Raw genomic sequence first — 24673 nt, 5'->3', positions numbered from 1 at the left:
GGACCTGCCCACATTAGGATTTTGTAGTGGGGTGAGTGCTTATCCAAGCCCAAAGGCCACAAAGGCAAGTATATTGAAATTCTGTGCCAAAAATGTGGTCCGAGTCACGTCTAACTGCTATAAAATGAACCTCAGTCAACATAGCCGAGCTCTGCCCTTGTCCTGGACCTCTGAAGGACCCAGAGGGCTCCTGTGCCCATCCCTGGACCTTCCTGGGGCCCACGTTGGATCTGGGCAGCCTTCTGGAATCCTAATGGGCTATCGGCTATTTCCTCTGTACCGCACTATTCTGGGTGTTTCTCTGTGCACCAGCCCGTTGACTCCTTGATGGTAACCCTCTAAGGTAGAGCCTTAAATAGTCCCATTTTACAGATGAGGAAACTGAGGGCCAAGGCCACACACAAGGAGTTAAGGTTGGAATCCAGCTCTGACTCAACACCGGTTCCCTCAGAATCTGCTATTTGCTACCTCCCATGGCAAACAGGATGGAGGACTGGCTCTCTGAGCTCAAGGGGGCGTCATGGGGAAGCCCAGGAGGGCTGCACTGGAGCCATTTGCTGGAGACAAAAGTTGGTGGCTCTGTGTATTGCTTGAGCAACAGGCAGCCTTATTTCACAGGGACCCCCTCACCATATGTGCATGCGTGACTCAAAAACAAAAAAAAAATCAGAAATCACCTCCACCCCGCACAGAGGACATACCCAACATGCTTCTCACCGAATGAGCCAAAGCAGCCTGGGGGTGCAGTGTGGGCGATGGGACTTGCCCTCTCTTAGTTGCTACCAGGGTGGGGAGAGGAAGAGTCTGGGGCCCTGGCAGGACCTGTACATCTTGAGTTAACTTTTCACCATTCGCTGAGAGCCTGCTGCATCCCTACATCTCCCTTGTATCATCAACTGATCCATAAAACAACCTCATGAGGGGAAATATTTTTAGGTCCATCTTCCAGATGAGGAAACTGAGGCTCACAGGGATCCAGTGACCTGCCAAGATCCCCTAGTCAAGGGTAGTGAAGTCAGGATTTGAACCCAGCACTGGGCACTAACTGTTACACTCCCTCCCTCTCTCTATGACTCTCACCTTCTCTTTTTTTTCCCCCTCTCTGTCTTTGTCTGTCTTAATTCTTGGTCTCTCTGTCTCTCTCTGTTTCTTCCTGTCTCTCTGTCTTTCTCTCTCCTCCTTTCCTTTCTTCGCCTCTTTATTCCTCTCTCTCCCCCACCTCTCTGTGCTTTTCTCTGTGTGTTTCTCTTACTCTCTATTTCTATTCCTCACTTAATGTCAATTAAGAAAGTGGTAAAACTGTGCTTAGTTGATGATTATAAATGCAAGTCCCTTGACAAATGGTCACTATTGGTTGAAACTGATCTTTGACCTAAGCTCTTGTATAATTCATAGATGTTTATTTTGGCCAACATCAAAGCATCAGATCTGGGGGACTTTAGATCACGCATTCATTCAACAAACATTCATTGAATGTGTACTGCACGCAGGCAACGTTCTAGGCACCAAGTATATGCAGCAAATGGAAGAGACAAAAAAATCCCTGTTTGGGGGGAGTTGACATTTTGGTGGGAGAAGCAGGCAGCCAACAGGATAATTAAGAAAATTTTATATATCTGGCAGAATCTTAAATATTTTAGGCTTTGTGGGCCATGCAGTCTCTGTCACAACTACTCAATCTGCTTTCGTAGCACAAAAGCAGCCACAGGGGAGATACATAATGAATGGGCATGGCTGTGTGCCGATAAACATTAATTTACAAAAACAGGTGGCACGCATGGGTGGTGGTTTGTCAACTCCTGTGTAAGAGGGTGATGAAAGCTCAGGTGAAAAATAAAGCAGTTAGAGGGGTTGTGGATCCTCAAGGTGAGAGGTTGAAGTTCTTCTAATAAGACCTGAAAGAGGTGAGGGAGAGCCATGTAGGTATGTCAGGGAAGAGAGACCCAGGTGGACAGGACAGCCAGTGCAAAGGCCCTGAGGCAGGAGTGGTTCTGGCATTTGTGAGGAGCAGCCAGGCAGCCCATGTGGCTGGAAGTGAGGGTGAGCAAGGGAGCTGAAGAGGCCAGGGGAGGTGACAGGAGACCTCAGAGGCAGAAAGACCATATAATTCGCTGCCCAAACCAGGACAATTTTGAGAGTGAATGGGGAAAGGAGAACTCAAAAAAGAATTAACAGGCGTCGCATAATTTAATAACAGGTACAAACTGGGACAGACATACGACCTCCCTCATGGCCACTGTGGGGCTTTGGCTCTTTCACAGTCAAATCCACCCCATTTTTATACCTTATGCTGGGGAGTTGGGTGTTCTCTGGAGCTGAGGTTTGTTGTTTTTTTTACATCATCTATACTTTTTCTGACTGAACCATGCTCGAAAAATTAGAGGAAAATAAGCCATAAAACAGAAGGCACTTAAGGATTTTACTGGGACTCAGCCATTCATTTGTTTGATGAGTATTAAGCGCTTGCTAAGCGCCAGGCATCATGCTAGGTACCAACAGTGAGGGGGTGAATCAGTATTTTCCCTCTCCTTTAAGGCTTTCATGGGCCAATTGTTATAAACAGAAAATACTATGTAAGTGCAGTGAAGAAGTGAGGTAGAAAAAAAAAATCTGTCGGATACAAGCCAGAATGGTGGGTCTAGCCCCAGCTGTGCCATCTGCACCCTGTGTGAGCCAGGCAAATCATCTCCCTCAGCCTCAGTTTCCCCATCCACTGGAGATTCTAGGAATCAAGGGGTGTTTTGTCAGCTCAAACAGGCTCTACTAAAGTGACCGTTGTTGTCCCACCTGCCTCTTCCTTTCCCAGGGAAACAGCCTGATCATTGGGACTTGGGATAAATACATTTCCCTGTCATTGTTATTATTTAAACAATCCGCCCACAGGGACTTCAAATGCAAATGCATATATTGACAAAATGATTCAGAAAGCAAAACATGCTTGGAAGTGAATGAGAGTTCTGTCTGTGCTGTGACGAGGGGCAAGCCCTTTTGGCTGGAAGGCTTCTCTGAGAGGGGGCACAGTAGAATGAAAGGCTGAGTGATGAGAGGGAATCAACCAAGTCAAGATCTAGGAGAAACTGTCTCCAGGCAGAGGCTCAGAGGACAACCAGCTCATTGTAATCTTGAACATTAATTTCTCTGTCAGACATACAGGAAACATTCTTTTCCCCCATCTGCCTCCTGAGAGCCATATAAAAGTCAATGAGAAAGTGATATTTGAGAGAAGTCTAAAGGAGATAAAGGAGTGAACCAAGGAAATATCAGGGTGTATCAGTCAGGAAATCTAGGTTATGCTGCAGTAACAGACATTCTCCAACATCACTGTGATTTTAAGAACAAATGTCTTTTCTGGTACATGTCCAGTGCAGGTTGGCAGTGAGGAAGAAGGGAGCTATACTCAGCAGAGTCACTTGGGACCTAGCTAATGGAGCAACCAGCACCTAGAGCATTACCAGTTGGTATTCCAAAAGGAAAGAGAGCCCTGGAGGGTCCCACACTGGCAGTTCAATGCTCTGGTCCAAAAGTGACTTAGGTATTTCCACTCACTCCTCATTGGCCAGCACTCATCATATGGCCCTCAGCCAACCACAGGGAGACAGGGACGGGCCATCTTGCCGTATCTCAGGACATATTTAGTGACAGCACTAATGAAGAATAGCGTTTCAGGCAGTGGAACTCTTTGAGCCTTGGGAAGAAAGACAAGGCGATCTTGCGAGTGTATCTTTCTGGTGTTAATGACTTTGAGAAGCAAGCAATTTCCCTCCTCCCCATACCCAGACTCATGAGCACACTCACGCTTAACCTGAACTGCCAAAGGAGGTAAGACCCGGGATAGGAGGTTTGTGTCCCCCACATTCTGTGCTATCACAGAACGGCCAAGGAAGCTCCAGTCTTTCGGCTTGGGAAATATATTTCCCATTTTTCTCCTGAGCAAACCCCAGGAAAGCCCACCTACTAATCAAAAACTACACCCAACCCTCTGCCAGCTTCTTCTCTGTGAGTTGTTGGATCCACAGCATGGAATTGAGTCATCTGGGCTAGATTGGAAAGAGAACAAGCATCTCTAAAATCAGGCAGCAGAACCCCAGTCCCCAGGGAGGGAAAAGCAAGACAAGGGAGGAAGAAGGAGAGAGGAGGGAGAAGGGAGCACAGCTTGGGGTGGAGGATGTGGGCTGTGTGGGGAGGCACCTCTCATTCAGTCATTCAACAAACATTTATTGGACACTGCATGCATGCCTGGCATTGTGATAGGGAATACAGCAGTGGGAAAAAAGCACAATGTTCCTGCCCCATATGGAATTGACAGTGGGGAGACAGACAATGAGCAGGAGAAATAAGTATAGAGGAGGAGATGCACTAAGGGAAAAATAGAGCAGGAAATGAGATTAGAAATGAAGGTGCAACTGTAAAAGGCCATCAGGGAAACCCTGCCCGAGAAAGTGGCCTTTGAGCAGAGATCTGAAGGAGGTGAGGGGAGCCATGTAGGAAATTGGGGGAAGAGCATTCCAGGCAGAGGAAGCAATAGGTGCAAAGGCCCTGAGGTGGGACTGTAGTTGGTGCATTTGAGGAGCTACAGGAAGGCCATGTGGCTGGAGTGATCCAGGGGGAGAATGACAGGAGAGCAGGGCCTGGAAGTGATGGGGTCGGGAGGTGGCACCTCTGCCATTTAGTAGCTCAGTTACTGTGTTCTTTGTCTGTGGCTGACATCACCAAGTACCACAGCTGATGGCTTAAAACAACAAAAATGTATTCTCTCACAGTTCTGGAGGCCAGAATCCAAAATCAAGGTGTCAGCAGGGCTCTACTCCCTCTGAGACTCTGGGTGGAATTCTTTCTTGCCTCTTCCTGACTTCTGGTGGTGACTGTCAGCCCTCAGCATTCCTTGACTTGCAGCTGTGTCCCTCCAGTCTCTGCCTCCGTTGTCACATGGCTGTCCTCTCCCCTGTGTGTCCCTGTCTTCACCTGTTATTTCTTCTTCTTAAAAGGACACCAGTCATAGTGGACTAGGGCCCACGATCATGACCTCTTCTTAACTTGATGGCAGCTGCAAAGACCCTGTTTCCAAATAGGGTCACATTGAAAGGTACTGGAGGTTAGGATTTCAACATATCTTTTTTTGGGGGGGGGGGGGAGCCGGTGTGCCATGCGGCATGTGGGATCATAGTTCCCTGACCAGGGATTGAACCTGTGCCCCCTGCATTGAGAGCACGGAGTCTTAACCACTGGACCTCCAGCGAAGTCCCTCAACATATCTTTTAGGGGGATACAATGCAGCCCACGACAGGGACCTTGGGCACGGGACTTTACCTCTATGTGCCTTAGTTTCCTCACCCGGGAAGATGGGGAGGATTACATACCACCTTTTGTGAGAGGATTAAATGAGCTCAAGTAGGCTGAGGACCTGGCACTGTGAGTGTCTTTTATGCCGGGCAGCATCATGGGGCCAGGTGGTTCTAAGCATATCAGGGAGCTGGGGTGTGGGCAGATCCTGGGGTGGAGGGGCTGCCTTGGTACCAAGGGCCTCAGCCATTTCTCCCCGTTCAGTCCTGCCCCTCTCCCCCCACCCACCCACTGCTCTGTCTCCATCCCAAACCTGCTTCCTGAGATAGCCAGACTTTTTTCTTCTGTTGGCCGGTGCAGGCTGTCTCTCCCTGGGCTATAGTTAACCCCTAAGAAATGGTGACGAAAAGACCTCAGCCACGGCAGCAGCAGCAGAGGGGGAAGCACAAAGCCAGTCCTGCCTTCTCTCCACCCCTGTTCTGCTGACCCTTTTCTTTCTTCCAGAACCTTCAAGAAGCAAAGCATTGGAAAAAAAAAAAAAAAGAAGCAAAGCATTGGAACTCTGTTAGAACAAGGGTGTGAGCAGGGGACTGGCATATTCTTTGTCCCCTGAACCTGTCTGTGTCCATCATGGAAGTTGGCTTTTTTGGTTTGTTTGTTTTCTTTTCTTTTTTTTTTAATTATTGTGGTAAAATAAACATAACCTAACACTTACCATCTAAACCATTTTTAGCTGTCCAGTTCATTGGCATTAAGTGCATTCACTTTGATGTGCAGCTGTCACCACCATCCGTCTCCAGAACTTTTTCATCTTGCAAAACTGTAACTCTGTCCCTGTTAAACACTAACCCTCCATCCCCCTCCCCCAGCCCCTGCCCACCATTCTACTTTCTGTCTCTGTGAACTTGACAACTCTGGGAACCTCATATAAGTGGAATCATACAGTTTTCGTCCTTTTGTGTTTGGCTTATTTCATTTAGCATAATGTCCTCAAGGTTCATCCATGTTGTAGTATGTGTCAGAATTTCCTTGCTGGGCTTCCCTGGTGGCGCAGTGGTTAAGAATCCGCCTGCCAATGAAGGGGACGCAGGTTTGAGCCCTGGTCTGGGAAGATCCCACATGCCACAGAGCAACTAAGCCCGCATGCCTAGAGCCCGCAACAAGAGAAGCCCGCTCTCTGCAACTAGAGAAAGCCCGCGCAGCAACGAAGACCCAACACATACGATAATAAATAAACAAATAAAGCAAATGCAGGAAATATATATACATTAAAAAAAAAAGAATTTCCTTGCTTTTTAAGGTAAAGTTGACTTTCTTTAAAAAAAAAAAAAAAACAACTTTTTTTTGGTTCAAGTAAAATACACATACAGGACACTTCACAGATCACATTTGATGAATTTTTACAAACTGAACATACATGTGTAACCAGCACCCAGATGAGGAAACAGAACCTTCTCAGCCCCAGAAGGTCCCCCTCGTGTTCCCTCCAGAGTCACTACCCTCCCCAAAGGATACTCCATCTGGACCTCAAACATCATCAACTCATTTACCTGTTTTTGTATTTTGCATGAATGGAATCTTACATATATGGTCTTTTCTGTCTGGCTTCTTTTGCTTGATGCCAAGTCTGTAAAGTTTCATGTGGTGGATAGCAGTCATTCATTGCACAATATTCCATTTATTTATCTTCCCTCCTGTTGAGAAGGATTCAGTTTGTTCCAGTTTGGAGCTGTTACGAAGATCACCACTATGAACATTCTTGCATGTGTCTTTGGCATACACAGGTTCACATTTCTGTTGGATAACATCCCAGGAATGGAATGTTCATGACATAGTGAAGGTGCATGATTTAATTTTAGTAGAAATTCCCAACCCATTTTTCAAAGTGGTTGTACCATGTATTATGGATTGAATTGTGTCCCTTCCAAAATGCACATGTTGAAGCCCTAACTCCTAGTACCTCAGAATGTGACTTTATTTGGAAATGGGGTCATTGCAGGAGTAATTAGTTAAGATAAGGTCATTAGGATGGGCCCTAATCCAATATGACTGGTGTCCCTATAGAAAGGGGAAATTTGGACACAGAGACAGACATGCACTCAGGAAGAAAGTCATGTGTTGATGAAGGCAGAAATCAGGGTGATGCATCCACAAGCCAAAGAACCACCAAAGATTGTCAGCAAACCCCCAGATACCAGGGGAGAGGCGTATTCTCCCTCAGAGCCTCCGGAAGGAACCAACACTGCTGCTACCCTGATCTTGGAGTTCTAGCCTCCAGAACTGTGAACCAATAAATTTCTGTTGTTTTAAACCACCCACTTGGTGGTTCCTTATTACAGCAGCCAAAAGAAACTCATACACCATGTTACCCTCCCATTGGCAGCATGCGACAGTTCCAGTTCCTCCACAGATTCACAGCACCAGTGTCAGTCGTTCTCATTTTAGCCTTTCTGCAGGGCAGCAGTAGCACGGAAAGTGCTTTTAAAGGTGAGCTTTTAAAGCCACATTTGGGGGCCCCACATTCTCAGATGCCATAGAGCTGATGAACCACCAGAAGGCTTCCCCAGCACAGAGATTAAGTCCACAGGCTCTGGGTCCTGGCCACCTGGTTCAAATCCCATGTCCACCACTGTCTAGCTCTGTGACCTCATGCTGGCAATTTTGTCTTTCTGGGCCTTAGTTTCCTCAGTGCATGACAATAACATAGGGACATCATGGGAATTAAACGAGTAAATAAGCCAATGTAGGTAATATGCTTAGAGGAATGTCTGGCACAAATAAGTACTCTTTAAGTGCTGGGGGGTTTTTTTCTTTCTTTCTTTCTCTATTCTTGATTTTCTTCCCCTCCTCTCACTTATTGGCACAGTGTTCTGTTCTCCCAGAGAAGAATGTTCTATTTGTGGACTTCCTCCCCTTGAAAATTGATCTGGGCATTTCTGGGGATTTTTCTGTGGTTGACATTGAGGCTGCAGGCAATAGAGGAGGGAGACACTTAAGGAAAAGGTTCACGGCCCTGCCATCTGGCTTGGTGATTTAACCTGATTATCAGACCCTGCCATCATGACTGTTTGGGGGAGAAGGGAGGGAACTGGGGGTTCATTTCTACATTTCAATGAGCTTTTTTTCCTTCTCCTCCTGGAGTTTGATCTGTGGAGTCCTCCTGAGTTTCATGCTGGTTTCTGGTCTTGTGAGGACTACATGATTAGGAAGGGGCTTTGTCCTTCTAGTGGTACCTCTGGAGTCTCCCCCACTGGTTGATCCTGTGCTCTCTTTCCCTCTCTGGGCTACCAGAGCTCTAGGACTCCACAGGCCAAGGACATTCGAGGACAGAGTCCCAGAAGAACAAGAGCTCCCCCTTCCTTCACCTGTCAGGTCATACCTGAGTCCCACTCAGTGCTCACCTGCTTTCCTTCCTCACCCCCCCATAGAGCAACGATGCCTCAGGGAACACTTGGAACTGGTTGTACTTCATCCCCCTCATCATCATCGGCTCCTTTTTTATGCTGAACCTCGTGCTGGGTGTGCTGTCTGGGTAAGTCTCTGCTACTCCCCCCATCCCACTCCCCCTCACCATCTTTTTCCCAGGAAGAGGCCATCATTCTCCAGGCAGAGAATAGGCCTCTTCTCTTGCTTTGGGTTATTAGACAGTTATCAGCAAGCCATGCACAGGTGCATAAGTTGTGCACTGCTGGAGGCACCCAGTGAAGGGACTCATGGGAGGTGAAATCCAGCCCAGCCTTCACTCACCAAGCTGTGCCGCTGGCACTGAGCTACCTCCACCCAGAGGGCGGGAAGCCTCTTTGTAATTTAGACCTCTCACTTGGAAGGTTTTCTCAAAATTTTCAGGCCCACTACCCAAAACACAAGAAAAGTCTATAGAGCTTTAATTTCTATAATTTACATTTTTTTAAAGAAACAATTGGTTGGGTTTCCCCCCTCCCCTATTTTCCAAATATAAAATCGTAGCATACAATCAACCATGCATTTTCATGACACACATTGTCCCCTACCCCCAAGATTGTTTTTCTGGCTTAATCATAAGTGAGTTTCATTTTTCTCACTACAAGAAGTCTGGGGCCACCAGTGTCAGTCGTTCTCATTTGGTGGCTCCATGGTGCCATGATGGACCCCAGCGTCTTCTAGCTTTCCACTCTGACATCCTTATTGGAGGCTTTCAGTCTCATGGATGCTTCATGCTCACAAGATAGCCATCTCACATTCCAAACAGGAAGAGGAAGAAGGGAAACTAGAAAAGTCCTATATCACAGAAGAGAGGCTGCTGCAGAAATCTTCAGCTCATGTGTCATTAACTTAACTTAAAAGAGGGGTGAAACTATTCTTTACCCAGGAGTACAGAGAATGAGAATGGGGTATGCAGCCAGCAGTGGTTGGCATGGCATGGTTTATGGTTTTGTTTCTTTTCCTCTAACTGGGTGCAGTTGTTGGGAAATGTGGGAAGCTGGCAGAAATACCCACTCCTGTAATATTCTGATCTTCTCTCAGAAGACCTGATTCCTCTTGTTGAAATGCACTACCTTCCAGGGATTCTGAATCCCCAAACATACACACACACAGACTCCCTAAAATTTCTAAAACAGCCAGACCTGACTCTTCTGTGCTTCTTCAGGGAGTTTGCCAAAGAAAGGGAGCGGGTAGAGAACCGGCGGGCTTTTTTGAAGCTGAGGCGGCAGCAACAGATTGAACGAGAACTCAATGGGTACATGGAGTGGATCTCGAAAGCAGGTGAGGCCCTTTCATCCTGGGGCTCAGGAATTGAAATCCCAGGCCATGGAGCACACAGAGGGTCATGCATGCAGTTTGGAGATGGATGAGGGAAGGGTCATGATGGGAGGAGAAAGAGGATCTGCACTGGTAGTTCCAGTTTTTAGCAACAAGAATCCAGCGGGATGAAGCCAGGATATGATATACATAACACTTAAGAGCTTCAAAATCAGACATTGGTTTAGATCCCAACTCTGCCACCTCCTAGCAATGCACCTCACCTCCCTGTGCCTCAGTTTCCCTGCCTGTTAAACAGAGATAATGATAGTACCTACCTCATAAGGCTGTTTGAGGAGTCTCTAAGGTAATCCAAGCTAAGTCACCTAAGAAGAGCAGTGCCTCACATACAGTAGGTACATGTTTATTTGTTCAGCTATTTAAACACTTATGGGACACCTGCTGTGTGCCAGGCACTGTTCTAGGCACTGAGATTTGGTCTCTGCCGGCAGGATTCTGATAGTCTAGTGAGAGAGCAGAAAATAACCAAATACATATAATGTTGGATGTTGCCAAATGCTGAGAGGAAAAATAAAACAGAGTAGGAGGCAGAAAACAGTCGGAGAAGGCAGGGTGATCAGAGAGGGTCTCTCTGAGGAGGTGACCTCTGAGCCGAGACCTGAAGGAAGTGAAAAAGGAAGCCATGTGGATGTCTAGGGGAAGGGCTTTCCAGGCAGAGGGAACAGCAAGTGCAAAGGCCCAGGGGTAGGAGTAGAGTTGAGTCATAGAAAGGAAGCTGTGTGTGGCTGGAGCAGCGTGAGGGGGAGAGTGGGAGAAAAGGAGGACAGGGAGGTGACGGGGGCCAAATCAGGCAAGATCTTATAGGCTATGGTAAGGAGGTCTGTTTTTATTTTGAAGGAGGTAGGGATGATGTTGGCTTTAGGACCATTGTTGAAGTGGGGCTGGGAGTCAGAAGCAAGTGAGCAGCACATTTCTGGCTGATTGCGTTGTCACTCAGCAAGGGGAGAGTAGAGTGGCCAGGAGGACCCTTCTCCTTCTTGGTCCAAGGGAACCCATCCCCAGGAGAGTCCTCCAGACACTGGAGCTTAACTATGTGCTCTTCCTCTTCAGAAGAGGTGATCCTCGCCGAGGATGAAACCGACGGGGAGCAGAGACATCCCTTTGATGGTAACTGCTCTGAACCTGGCTCCAGGGGTGGGGGTGGGTCCCAGGGGACACAGGAGGAGCCGGGGCTGGGGGGACAGGCTACTCCATTCTGAGGGGGCTTCCAGGGAATGGATGTTCAGGGCCCAGGTGATGCCAAGAACAAGCACAAGATCAGGTCAGGCTCAGGAAGATAAAGGGAATGGTGGGAATCTGCTTCCTTGAGGAATTTCAGGACCTTGACACAGGGTTTCCGTTTCTTGCCTGCCCTTTCTGCTTTGACCACGTGCCCAGCTTCTTCTGCTTTGTGCCTCCATTTTCCCCATCTGTCAAATGGGCACGATAATAATCATACCTGCCTTAGTTGATTGTTTATGAGGATTATATTAATTATTGCAAATAGAATGCATAGAACAGTGTCTGGCTCGGGGTCAGCCCCATTTGTGTTCACTAAGTAAAATAAATAATAATAATTTCACCAATGGGAATTCCCTGGCAGTCCAGTGGTTAGGACTTGGCGCTTTCACTGCAGTGGCCCGGGTTCAATCCGTGGTCGGGGAACTAGGATCCCACAAGCCACACAGCACAGCCAAAAATAGAATGAATTAAATTTTAAAAAAATAATTTCACCAAGAATCCAGCTTACTATTAAGGACAGTTGTCTCACATGTTAGAAAGTTGTCTAGACAGAGCAATGACTTTGGATTGAAGAGACCAGGAGTGAGAAGGAAGGAAAGGAGCTGGGGCCCTATCCCAGTAGGTTACAAAATGGATTTTGGGGGGAGGGAAAGAGATTACCCTTGGGGGTGTCTAAATCACTTTATTGGAAGTATATGCCTGCACTCACTGTCCCCCGGCGAGCTCTTGGGGGTGGAGAACCTAAATACTGAGGAAGGGCTTCCACAGTCCCAGCCCGCCTAGCAAGTGTGCTAAAGGTTAAGGGGTGGGCTGTTTTCATAGGAGTCACTACATATCCAATCCTAGGGCTCCTAGAGGGAAAATGACGGCTGAGAGCCCAGACTTAGAGTCAGACTGAACGGGACTTGGTTCTCATCTTTACCCCTTGGGCAAAGTCATGTAACCTCCCTAAGCCTCTGTCTCCACATCTGTGAAATGCGCATGCTCTTACTTTCCATCAAACCAGACCACCACGTGGGTAAAATCCAACAACACATAGAAAGTCCCTGGTAGAGCGCCCAGCACCCCAGGACACACTCCGTCGATGTCGTGTTTGTAGCAAAAAGGGTAACGTCTTTTTCTCTTGCCATGTTTCCATTGTTGGAGCTCTGCGGAGAGCCACCATAAAGAAAAGCAAGACAGACCTGCTCAACCCCGAGGAGGCTGAAGATCAGCTGGCCGATATTGCCTCCGTGGGTAAGTCCCCGCCGCCGCCTGGCAGTCGTGTATTACTGATCGCCCTCGAGATGAGAGTGTGAGAGCTTGGGGGACCAGGCTGCCTAGATTTGGGTCTTGATTCTGCTCCTTCCCACCTGTGTGTCCTGGGGCAGATGACATGATTATGAGAATAACAACAGAGCGTGTCTCTTCATATTATTGGGAGGAGAAATAAAACTAAATAGTCTACATATAGGGACTCCCCTGGCAGTCCAGTGGGTAAGACTCCGCGCTTCCACTGCAGGGAGCACAGGTTCCATCCCTGGTTGGGGAACTAAGATCCCACGTGCCGCATGGCGCGGCCAAAAGAATAAGAATAATAATCCACATTGAGCATTTAGAACAACATGTGGCAGAGAATAAGGTCCCCATGATATTGGCTAATATTATTATTCATTAATTATTTATGAATAAGATTATTATTGTTCATTAGTTCTCATTGAGGGGCTACATTTATTAGGTGCCCAATTGTGAACAAGACAGAGACCAAATCCCCACCCATGTGGAGCTTGCCGTCCAGTGCAGAAAATAGATATTAAACAGGTCATTACACAAATAAACCTGTAATGATAACAGCACTGCAGAGGAGACGCCCCGCGCTCAGCCTGCTCTGGAAGAGTGGAGTGTGGTCAGGGAGGGCTTCTCAGAGGAGGTGACATTGACACTGAGAACTGACGGGTGGGTAGGAGTTCACCAAGGCAGTAAGAGCAGAGAGAAGGCTGTGCTCAGGCTGTTGCTGTTGGTTATCTCCAAGGGCAGTGTTTGAGGTGGGAGAGGACATTGACTTCTTTCCTTCTCACCCCTCTTGATTGAGACTGTGTTGCTTTCGATCTTTTCCAAGGAGACTCTACTATCTTTTGAAATGGGTTTTTTAAAATTCCGATTATGAAGGGAATTCCCTGGCAGTCCAGTGATTAGGACTCTGTGCTTTCACTGCCCAGGGTGTGGGTTCAATCCTTGGTGCAGGAACGAAGATCCCGAAAGCTGCACGAGTACAGCAAAATTAAAATAAAAATAAATAAAAATAAAAATTCCAGTTATGAAGAGTGGGTGGGGGAGCTTCCAGGCAGAGGAAATAAGACAAGACTCTGAGGGGAGAAGGCATTAAGGCTGATGGGGTGTATGGAGCATAGAGGCAAGGATGAGAGATGGAGGGAATTCAAAATATATACGTGTTTCTGGGACTTCCCTGGCAGTGCAGTGGTTAGGACTCGGCGCTTCCACTGCAGGGTGCACGGGTTCGATCTCCGGTCAGGGAACTAAGATCCCACAAGCCTTGAGGCGCGGCCAAAAAAATAAAAAATAAAAATATATACGTGTTTCTAATCCCCAGGAACCAACTACTTCATACTCTGCTTTTTTCATTCACCCCTAGTTTATAAGCTTACTGCTGAGTTTCAAAATGATTTCCGTCACTGTCCCACACTCCAGAGGGTGGCTACACTATGATTTGCTCAGCGTGGCTTTATTATATGGTGTTTGAGTTGTTTCCAATTTTTGCCCTTAGGAGGAGCACTGCTGGGAACATTTACGTACAATGACTCCCCCCACCCTTTGGGCGGATTTCCTTGGGGATAATTATAGGATCAAAGATATTAACAGGTTTTTAACTCATTATTCACAGAGCCATTCTGAGTTTCAAAAACATTGACCCCATTTATAAACCTGCCAAGTATGCAGACACTCAGGGATTCTCCCACACCGGCCATTGCCTATTACCCGTTTAATTTCCTTTCCCAGATAAGTCGGTTTGTAATGATACCTTAAAGCTTGTTTTCATTTGCATTTTTAATTTCTAGCCAAAACACTCTTTTCCTCGTAATGATGAACAAGTCCTGTTTCCACTTGTGGATACATCTGTTTCTCTCCTTCCAGCAAATTCAGGAATTGGAATGCTCCATCAATGCTCTGTGAATTTGATCCATTACATCTGTCCCACATCTTTTCCCATTTAGGTTGCTTCCATTTTTCTAATCTGTTTTGTTATATTTTGATAGGCAAATATTTTTTGTCTATACCACATTTATTAAATGTCAGGCACTGAAAAAAACAGGGTACCCAAGATCTCCTCTATGGATAAGATTGGGTACCTGTTCTTAATTAACAGGGAGATATTATTTTTCATCAGTCCTTCTAAAAAAGATGAAAAAGTGATACCACCCAGTGTTGGCAACGATGAGGAGAAATGGGCATAGCCATATGCCTTTGTCAGGAATGTAGGTTGCAGTGTTTCTGATGTATGGTTTGGCATTAGTTAATTATTGATGTTTATATTCTTTGACCTAGAATTTCTGCTTCAAAACATTTCTTCACGTATGCAAAAGATCTATGTACCAGCCTCTTCTCAGCAGCACTGTTTCTGGTATTCAAAAGAGTAAAAACCAGAAACCACCCATGTGCCCCCAAATAGGGAGATGATTAAAGAAATTATAGTATTTATATACAATTGAATACTCTGCTGCCAGGAAAAAGAATGGAGTTGCTATGGCATGGAAAGATGTCTGAAATATATTTTTTGGTGAAAAAAAGCTAGTTGTACAACAAAATGTAAAATATGTGGTCCTATTTTTAAAACAATATTAAGAAGTGTGAGAGGTACTTAAAGATGTGGAAATTGGAGGGATTGCAAAGGATTTTCACTTTCCCCATGACATGTTCCTGCAATGGATGGATTAGTGACAGGCATTACTTTTGAAATCAGAAAAGTAATTAGGCAAGTTTAAAGCTACTTAAAAGCAACAGAGACTAATTATAAGGAGTCTAAGAGCTATACAAGGCAGGAAGGAATTTGTCTGGTGGAAAAGCAAAGAAAGCTTCGTGAAGGAGGCGTTTTTTAACTGGGCTTCACGTGCAATAGGGAGAGTGTTATAAGTTCACTGGGGTCACCATAATAAAATAGCACAGACTGGGTGACTTATTTTTTTAAAACAGAAACTTACTTTCTCACAGTCCTGGAGGCTGGAAGTCCAAGGTCAAGGTGTTGGCAGGGTTGGTTTCTGGTGTGGCCTTCCTCCTTGGTTCATAGATGGTTGTCTTCCTCTGTGTCTTCACGTGGTCTTTCCTCCATGTGTGTCTGTGTCCTAATCTCCTCTTCTTATAAGGACGCCAGTCATAGAGGATTAAGGCCCACCCTAATGATCTCATTTTAATTTAATTACCTCTTGAAAGGCCCTCTCTCCAAATACAGTCACATTCTGAGATCCCGGGGGGCAGGGTGGGGGTTGGTTAGAACTTCAACATATGAATTTGTGGGAGGTTATGGTTCAGCTCCTAATGAGGGGGGAGTGGGGATGATCAAGGAAGCCATGATAGATTCACAGAGGGTTTGTCTGTGGGAGACCCCGGGGCTCGAATTTGTGGCTGACATAAGAAAACTTGCTACTTGGAGAACCCAGATTCAAGGCTGGCATTTGATAAATGTGTGATAAAAGGAAGATGAGAAACCGAAGTTGAAAGCTGTCACACTGAATAAGTGCCAGCGCTGTCCCACAGCACCTCTGTTAAGAAAGCAAGTGACTTTCAACTTTGTAGATGGGTCCAAAACACAGACCAGTGGCTTGTTCTCCCAGGACAGGTTTGCTACAGGCAAACCCACCTAAAGCCAGTTCCCTTGCCTGATAGATCAAAAACCCACAGGAAGGGGCCCCTATGCTAACAGGGGCTTCCTAAACAATCCTGAAAGAGACCTCTGAAATTCCAGGGTTCTGACAAGGAAATGCCTTTACCTTTATTTATTTATGTAAAATAATAATAATAATAATGTGTTTCAAAGTCAGGCAGGAACTGTGTGGCATTTGCCCTCATGTTGTACCCTAGTAAGTGCAGCTTTATGTAACTGATGATCTACTGTGCTGTCAGCTCATTTGATAAACACATTACAAAACAGTCTCATGTAGAGTTGATCAACTGACTGCTGAAATATGGACCTTGAGTCATTGTTAGGAAAACTTGAGCCATGAATGGAATCTGCCATCACAACACAGGTTCTTTAGGAAAATCAGATTCCATTTAGATGGTTTTAAGGGTATAAGCTCAGTGTGGGCTGTATTCGTTTGCCAGGGCTGCTGTCACAAAGTACCACGACCTGGGTGGCTTAAAACAACAGAAGTGTATTCTCTCACAGCTCTGGAGGCCAGAAGTCCAAACGGAGATCAAGATGTTGGCAGGGCCTTGCTGCCTCTGAAGACTTTAGGGGAGGATCTGCCCCCACGCTTTTCTCTTAGCTTCTGGTGTTGTCGGCAATCCTGGGCTCTCTTTGGCTTTGTTTTTTTGGTTTTTTTTAACATCTTTTTTTTTTTTTTTTTTTTAATTTATGGCTGTGTTGGGTCTTCGTTTCTGCGCGAGGGCTTTCTCTAGTTGTGGCAAGTGGGGACCACTCTTCATCGCGGTGCGCGGGCCTCTCACTATCCCGGCCTCTCTTGTTGCGGAGCACGGGCTCCAGACGCGCAGGCTCAGTAATTGTGGCTCACGGGCCCAGTTGCTCCGCGGCATGTGGGATCTTCCCAGACCAGGGCTCGAACCTGTGTCCCCTGCATTGGCAGGCAGATTCTCAACCACTGCGCCACCAGGGAAGCCCTCTCTTTGGCTTTTACTTGCCTCACTCCAATTTCTGCCTCTGTCATCACATGGTCTTTTCCTGTGTGTCTCCATGTCTCTTCTCCTCTTATAAGGATACTAGTCATTGGATTTAGGGCTCAGTCTAATGGAGTCTGACCTCATCTTAACTTGATGTCATCTCCAAAGACCCTATTTCCAAATAAAGTCATATTCACGGGTACCAGGGGTTAGGGACATCTCTTTGAAGGGCAGTTCAACCCACAATTTGGGAAGCACCTATTTCAATTTACAGTGAATTTGAAGAGCATATAAATTGCCCCAAATCCCAAGATTCAGCCTTGGTGGTGCCATACTGCTGTCCTCACTGTGGAACATTCCTGACTAGGACTGGTCGCCTCTGGCTCTTGACTCCTTGAATGTAGCTGATCTGAACTGAAATGTGCTTCATACTAACACGTTAGATTTGGAATACATAGTACCAAAAAAAAGAAAGAGTGTAAAATATCTCTTTAATGTATTTCTATATCGATTCCACATTGAAATTGATATCTTAGATATATGGGGTTTCATAAAATAGCTTATTAAAATTATTTTTAAAATCTAAGGATTGCCAGCAATTACAGTTCCAGACCACAGAGGAAAAGTATAGACAAGAGTGTACAGAAAAAGGGAGCATGGGTCAGAGTGAGTACGAAATGCAATAAATAGAGGAGACAGTACAGAGCTGGCACACGGCCTGGCATGCGGTGTTTAGTTAATATTCACTTTCCTCTCCATTCCTGATGAGTGAGATGCCTATTATGGGATGTGTCTCCAGGCCCTGTGATCAGGAGAGACTTCCTCCAGCCGTTGGTATGTGAACAGGTCTTGATTTCAGCTCTTAAGGTTGTAGTAAGAGATTTTAATCTTACCAATAAGCATGATGTGCCAGCATCATGCTAGGGGGTATTAACTCATTGATTTCTCCCAACGGCCCTGTGAGGTGGAAGGCGCTGGAGTCCCAGGATGCAAGGTGACTTGTCCGAGGTCATCTGCCCAAGGTCACTCACCGGTTGGTGATGGAGCCCGGTTTCCATGTGGCTCCAGCAGGAGCTGGGGTAAGGGGCCTTCTGCCTGGTGTGATTGCCAAGCCTTGTGGATGCCTGTGGGTCTGGGCACATCTTTGGGAGCCATAAGGACAAGAAATGTCCCAAGGGGGAAGGGGTGTGAAGATCCACCCTAGGGTTCCCAATGCCCGTGGGGTCAGGCAAGTGATGGACATGAGCGGAGGATCCAGCCACTGGACCTGGCCAACTGCTGCTGGGCAGGAATGTGGTCCCTTCCTCACGGCCACATGTTCCAGGAGTGAGTGCGGCATGGTGGCCGAGAGCACAGGCTCTGAACTAACTCGACACTTCTTAGCCAGTTACTGGAATCCCCTCAGTCTCTGTTTGCTCAGGGTGTAAAATGGTGTTAATGACGGTCCCTACTTCCTAAGGTTGTGATGAGGAGCTTACTGTGTAAAATGCATCCCCCGCAGTGCCTTCTAAATGTTCAAAAAATGTCAGCTGTTATTTTCATTCATGAGAAGCTGAAATCCATATTTTTATGGAAAATCTCCCAGTTTTTAAATGTAGACCAATAATTTTAACTTTCACAAACCCAGGATGAACCAGTATGGCCCCTGGGGTGCCAACTCACAACCTCTGTTTAGAATTTTGCTAATAGGAAGTGGCATCCTGAGAGATGTTTTCCGTGTCCCGTGCCTGGCTGGTGTGATGAGGTTGATGAAGTGCTTGATGGATGAACGTATAAATGAACAAATGAATGAATGGATGGATGGATGGATGAACAAATGAATAATGGATGGGTGGATGGATGAATGAATGTTTGAATAAATGATGAATGAAGAAACAAATTGGTGAATTAATGAATGCACTAATGAATGAACAAATGATGAAAGAAAGAAAGAATGAATGAATGACATACCAGTGAGCGAACAAATGAATGAATGCACAAATAAATGAACGAATGAGCACACTAATGAATAAATGAAAGAATGAATGAACCAATGAGGAACAATAAACAAATGAATGCAATGGAAGATTTTTCAAGAGGAGGTATTTTAGAAGGTAAAATCAGTCTATCCAAAACTGAGCTCTGAACCTCCCCCCCATCCCTCCCGGGGCTCAGGCCAAAAACCTTGACTTCTCCCTCTCTCTTCCACCCACACTTGGTCCATCAGCAAATGTCGAAATCTACCTTAAACAATGCATCCCAAATCTGCCCACTCTTCTTCCTTCTCAGCCACTATGGAGTGGTGGCCCCATTATCATTTGCCTGGACTAGAGCAGTCACCTCCTCCCTGCTCCTGCCCTTGCCTTCCACAGTCTGTTCCCCCCACAGCAGCCAGGGGGCACCTGTGAACCCCAGTCAGGTCACGTTCCTCCTCTGCTCAAACCCTCCATGGCTCCCACCTCACTCAAAACAAAAGCCCAAGTTCTCCCCACAGCCCCCAAGGCCCTTCACAACCTGCCCAGTCTCCTCCCTGTCCTCACCTCTTCCCTTTTCCCACCTGAACCACTCCACTCCAGCCACACTGTTCCCTTTATGCTGTTCCCACAAATATGTCAGGCAGGCACATTCCTGCCTCAGGGCCTTTGCACTTGCTATTTCCTCTGCATAAGGTACCTAAGATACTAAGGTAACTCAGGCCAACCCCTTCACCTTAACCACTTGATTTAATACTGCAGCCTGCCCAGTAGTCCCTCCTGGGGGGTCCCAGTCCCCTTATTTTGCTCTACTTTCTCTTTTTTCCAAAGCACTTTTCACCTTCCATCACACTATTTTTTTTTTAATATTTACTTATTTATTTATTTATTTGGCTGTGCCAGGGCTTAGTTGCGGCACGCAGGATCTTTAGTTGTGGCATGTGAACTCTTAGTTGCAGCATGTGGGATCTGGTTCCCTGATCAGGGATCAAAGCCGGGTCCCCTGCATTGGGAGTGTGGAGCCTTAGCCACTGGACCACCAGGGAAGTCCCCCATCACACTCTTAACTTACTATTTATTATATTATGTTTGCTCTCTGTCTCCCCCGCTGGAGTATCAGTCCCAGGAGTGCAGGACTCTGTTAACGTGTATCTGGAACACCTGGGACAGAGCCTGGCACAGTAGGTACCTTGTAAATGCTTAGGAGCAAACATATACGTAGGCAGAGGGCACAGCTGGCTCATTCTTTGGTGATTATTTCTAAAGTGAAATGTCCATGGAAAACTAGGATCCTATCCACACCTCCTCCTGGAGGCTTTCCAGGTATGGTCCATGCAGTTCTGCTGCCTGCCTCTGCACTGGGAGTCCTGAGCAGAGGCTCCTGCATTATCCCACCCTGTAGCATGACCCCCCAGAGTCATCAGACATGGCCAGGAGAGGAAGATACAGAAAGTTGGCTCCACCAATGAAGAGCCATCAGCCTCCCCGTTGACATCCTGAGCGCTCATTGGTTATTTCCAATACTATTATTTTCAGGGACATCACCTTCTCATAAGCTCCATCTCTGGAAAGCTAAGCCCATAGGTCATGATGGTTCCCAGGGGCTGCCTTGCTTGGGAGGCTAATGAATTCCCTGGCCACAATCCATGCCTGGGCCATGCATCGGTTAATTTCCTCTGCAGGTACACCTTGACATTCTCCATCCTTTCCCTGGCAGGGTCTCCCTTCGCCCGAGCCAGCATTAAAAGTGCCAAGCTGGAGAACTCAACTTTTTTTCACAAAAAGGAGAGGAGGATGCGTTTCTACATCCGCCGCATGGTCAAAACTCAGGCCTTCTACTGGACTGTGCTCAGTCTGGTAGCCCTCAACACGCTGTGTGTCGCTATCGTTCATTACAACCAGCCCGAGTGGCTCTCCGACTTCCTCTGTGAGTACCTCCTGGCCCCGCCCCCACCAGTTCCCTGATCCCTTCCTCACACCCTTTTTCCAGTTCTCTTTCTCTGATGGTATGTGTTCCTTCTTTGGTCCTCATTGACTTTGCCCTTTCATTTGGCCATGTCTACAACTCAACTTGGGGCTGATGTTGCTGCTGCCACAGTGACAGAACCCAATTTCTTTGGGCCTGAGCTGGAAGCTGGAATTTAGGCCACCAGAGACTTCCATGATCACTTTCTAAGAAAGGCACATAGGGGTGCATTGGAAGAGAGACAGAGAGAGTCAGAGACTGCAAGACAGCCAGATAGAGACAGAAACATACATGTGATTTCTAGGTGCATCTCTGGGAATCAAATAATTTATGGTTGAGAGATGGGGGCACATTAGAGATAAAAAAGTGACCCGTATGTTGTACCCATTTTCTATCCTCATTTCTGACTCTCTGCTTCTTCCCTTTTCTTTCAAACCTTCTGCTTCTTTCCCCTTTCCTCTCCTGTCCTTTTTGTCTTCCTTATGTCTGGGATTCATTCCTAGAAGATACCCTCTAACAAGTGTGAAAACATCTTGCTCCCTCAGTGGGTACCAGGATTTCCAAGGCTTTGCCCTTCTGGGCCTATTCCCAGATTTCAGGAATTAATATGAGATAGTATCAAAACTGATGACCAGGTTGGGGGAAAAGAAGCAGTGAAAGGTGGGGAGACCTCTGAGCAGGATTTAAAAAGTAAAGAGCTCTGAGGAATCAACAAGAGTAATGGCTGGACAGTGAGGAAGGCAAGTGGATACCTTGGCTCTGGCTTATGGGCCCCAAGTGAGGGCTCCCCAAAACCTTTTTTCCTGCTGGCTGCCCCCCTCCTACATCTACTGGCTTGTCTGACTTAGCTCTGTAGATTCTCTGCCCTTCTGACCTGGTTCAGAATTAACCCAGACAACCATTGGAGAAGTTGAGTCTTCAGCCTAGAGAGGCCTGGGAGCCTGGTCCAGGTCATTGTCTCCTTGTAACCCTCATTGTTCCCAGTCACGTTGGCTGACCCCCCCCCCGCCAGGACACTCCCCAGGGGCCAGTTCTCCTTCCGAGAGCCCTGACCTAGTTCCAACCTTAGTAATTGCATTTAGTCCCCCTGGAGTCACTTATAAATGAGGACTATTTACTTTTTGTCTTAACCTCCTCTCATAGCCTATTTTTAATCTCCCATATTCTCCCCACTAATCACCTTGCTCTATCTGTCCTGGTTCAGGAACAGGGGGTTGGGACTTCCTGCCTGGGGCCTCTGTGTCTGTAAACGTCCTTTAATTATCAATTTCCAGTTGAGAAAACTGCAACACAGAGAGGTTAAGCAACTTGCCCAGAGTCACACAACTAGTTAGTGATGTAGCCAGGATTTGAACCCAGAGTCCAAGCTGTATCTGATGGTACATCCCTGCCCTGATTACCAGGTAACCTGGGGTCTTGATGCCTGCCCTGTCCCTAACTCTCCGTGTGACCTTGGACAAGCTCTTACCATTGTCCATCAATCAAACACATCTTCAATTATAAGGCACTCTTTTATTTTTATTTTATGTGCCACTAAGAAATAAAACAATGCTGCCATCTAAACTAGGACATGCCAGTTTTAAGATCACCCCAGGTTCGGAGATGTCAAAATGTGAACAATAATATGTGTCTTGGAATCAATGAAGTGTAGTCGTTTCTCTGGGTCTCAAATTCCTCTTCTGTACTTGGTGGAAATTGGATTTGATGATCCTGAAAGTTCTTCCAGACCCACTAGTGCTACAGATAAGTAATTCTCTCAGGTCTTGTGCATCACCAGCTATCATATTTCCATGGTAACCGGGGAACAAGTATCTTGGAAACTCTTAAGTTCCCCCAGAGTTTCTTCTGGTGGTTCTTGGAATACACCAGATGTTATGGACAGATTTCCCTTGCTGACATTTTGGTCCCAGGGGCCCTGGAGACCCCAGAGTTTCCCTCAGACACTAGGAGCTCCCTGGAGTCCTAAAACTAAGGGAAAGTTTCAATCAGGAATGAGTGGGAAAGACCTTAAGAGTCAGTTCAAACCACCTCTTAAAAGAATGATATAACAGGGAATTCCCTGGTGGTCCAGTGGTTAGGACTCTGCGCTTTCACTGCCGAGGGCCCGGGTTCAACCCCTGATTGGGGAACTAAGATCCCACAAGCTGCGTGGTACAGCCAAAAAAAAGAAAAAGAAAGTAAAATCACAAAGAACTAGAAAAAAATCTTACACCATTAAAAAAAAGAATGATATAACAAATACCCTTGACCTTCAAACAGAGTTAGCTATGTGAGCAAAATGGAATTCTTGGAGGTTTGGGTCCTCTGTCTTCCCTTTCTGTATGCTTTCTTCCCCTCAGAATTCCTCCTTACCTCTCCTTCCCCTCCAGTAGGTGACTACTCATGCCCTTCCTGACCCCTCAACTTCCTACCCCACCAAGAAAGCCATCTCAGAAAAGGGACTGCTATTAAACATTTCTTTGCTGGAGCAAACAAATAACCATGAGTTACCTCTCCCCAAGGTATTTGCGCCATTATGCTTTCTCACCAAAAAACAAAAGGCTTTATCTTGCATCACGACTTTCAGACATCAGCAAGACAGGATTTCCAAGGGACGTGAAGTTCGGAGAAAAGCCGTGCCTTAGATTAGTTGCCTGTGGTGCTCCAACTAAGTCCCCAACACAAGGATTACAAATAGAACACTGTCATGATTTCTATTTCTATTATTCCTTTGGAACTCAGACATATAAAAGTGGTTTAGTCATAATTCTTAGATTATGACATGCTGGCATTATGGAACCACTTTATTTTGTTAGTTATCCAATTAGCCAGTTAGCTGTTAGTCAGTTAGTTAATTCATTCATTTGTTCGTTTTAAAAACATAGTAAGATGTATAAAATAAACAACAAGGACCTACTGTATAACATAGGGAACTATATTCAATATCTTGTAATAACCCATAAGGGAAAAGGATCTGAAAAAGAATATATATAAAACTAAATCACTTTGCTGTATACCTGAAACATTATAAATCAACTGTACTTCAATTTAAATTTTTTTAGATTAATTAATTAACTTTTTTTTAAAAAAATATAGTAAGCACCCAGGAACCCACCAGCCAGGGTTGCAATTAACAGGAATGTCAGAGCCACCTGGAACCTCCCCCCACAGATCTAACCTCCTCTGTTTTCCCCCCCTCTCCCTTCTAGACTATGCAGAATTCATTTTCTTAGGACTCTTTATGTCCGAAATGTTTATAAAAATGTACGGGCTTGGGACGCGGCCTTACTTCCACTCTTCCTTCAACTGTTTTGATTGTGGGGTAAGTGGTCTGGTTTCTAAGGATTTCAGTTCTCCAGCTCTAGCTTAGAATGGCTGACACCTGGGGACATCCAAAAGAGAAGAGTAGGATCACCCCTGGATATGAGAGACTCTGCTGAATGCAAAAGGAACGAAAGGACAATCCCAACTTCAGCAAGGATACAGAGCCCCTAGAACCCTCCTCAACCACTGCTAGTGGGAGGGGAAATTTGTGGACCCTTTTTTGGAAAGTAGGATTGACCTGGCGATTCCACTGCTAGGGATTCACCCTAGAGAAGCTCACACAGATGCCCAGGAGACACATACAAGAATGTCCTGAGCA

At 46.2% G+C, this 24673-nt stretch overlaps 1 protein-coding gene across 3 annotated transcripts in view; it reads left to right on the top strand.

Moving 5' to 3' along the window:
• Window positions 1-24673, top strand: part of CACNA1A (calcium voltage-gated channel subunit alpha1 A) — a 234429-nt gene that overhangs the window by 122101 nt on the left and 87655 nt on the right. For all 3 annotated transcript variants that reach the window (XM_068534814.1, XM_068534815.1, XM_068534816.1), the window contains exons 7-12: window positions 8709-8812; window positions 9908-10023; window positions 11131-11187; window positions 12448-12537; window positions 20803-21012; window positions 24240-24352. In XM_068534814.1, the coding sequence (XP_068390915.1) occupies window positions 8709-8812; window positions 9908-10023; window positions 11131-11187; window positions 12448-12537; window positions 20803-21012; window positions 24240-24352 (690 nt within the window). The remainder of the gene's footprint in view (window positions 1-8708; window positions 8813-9907; window positions 10024-11130; window positions 11188-12447; window positions 12538-20802; window positions 21013-24239; window positions 24353-24673) is intronic.

The sequence above is a fragment of the Eschrichtius robustus genome, chromosome 2 (assembly GCF_028021215.1).
Source record: "Eschrichtius robustus isolate mEscRob2 chromosome 2, mEscRob2.pri, whole genome shotgun sequence".
Lineage (NCBI taxonomy): Eukaryota > Metazoa > Chordata > Mammalia > Artiodactyla > Eschrichtiidae > Eschrichtius > Eschrichtius robustus.
The sequence above is the reverse complement of the archived record's forward strand: the minus strand, read 5'-3'. Positions and strand labels throughout refer to the sequence as shown.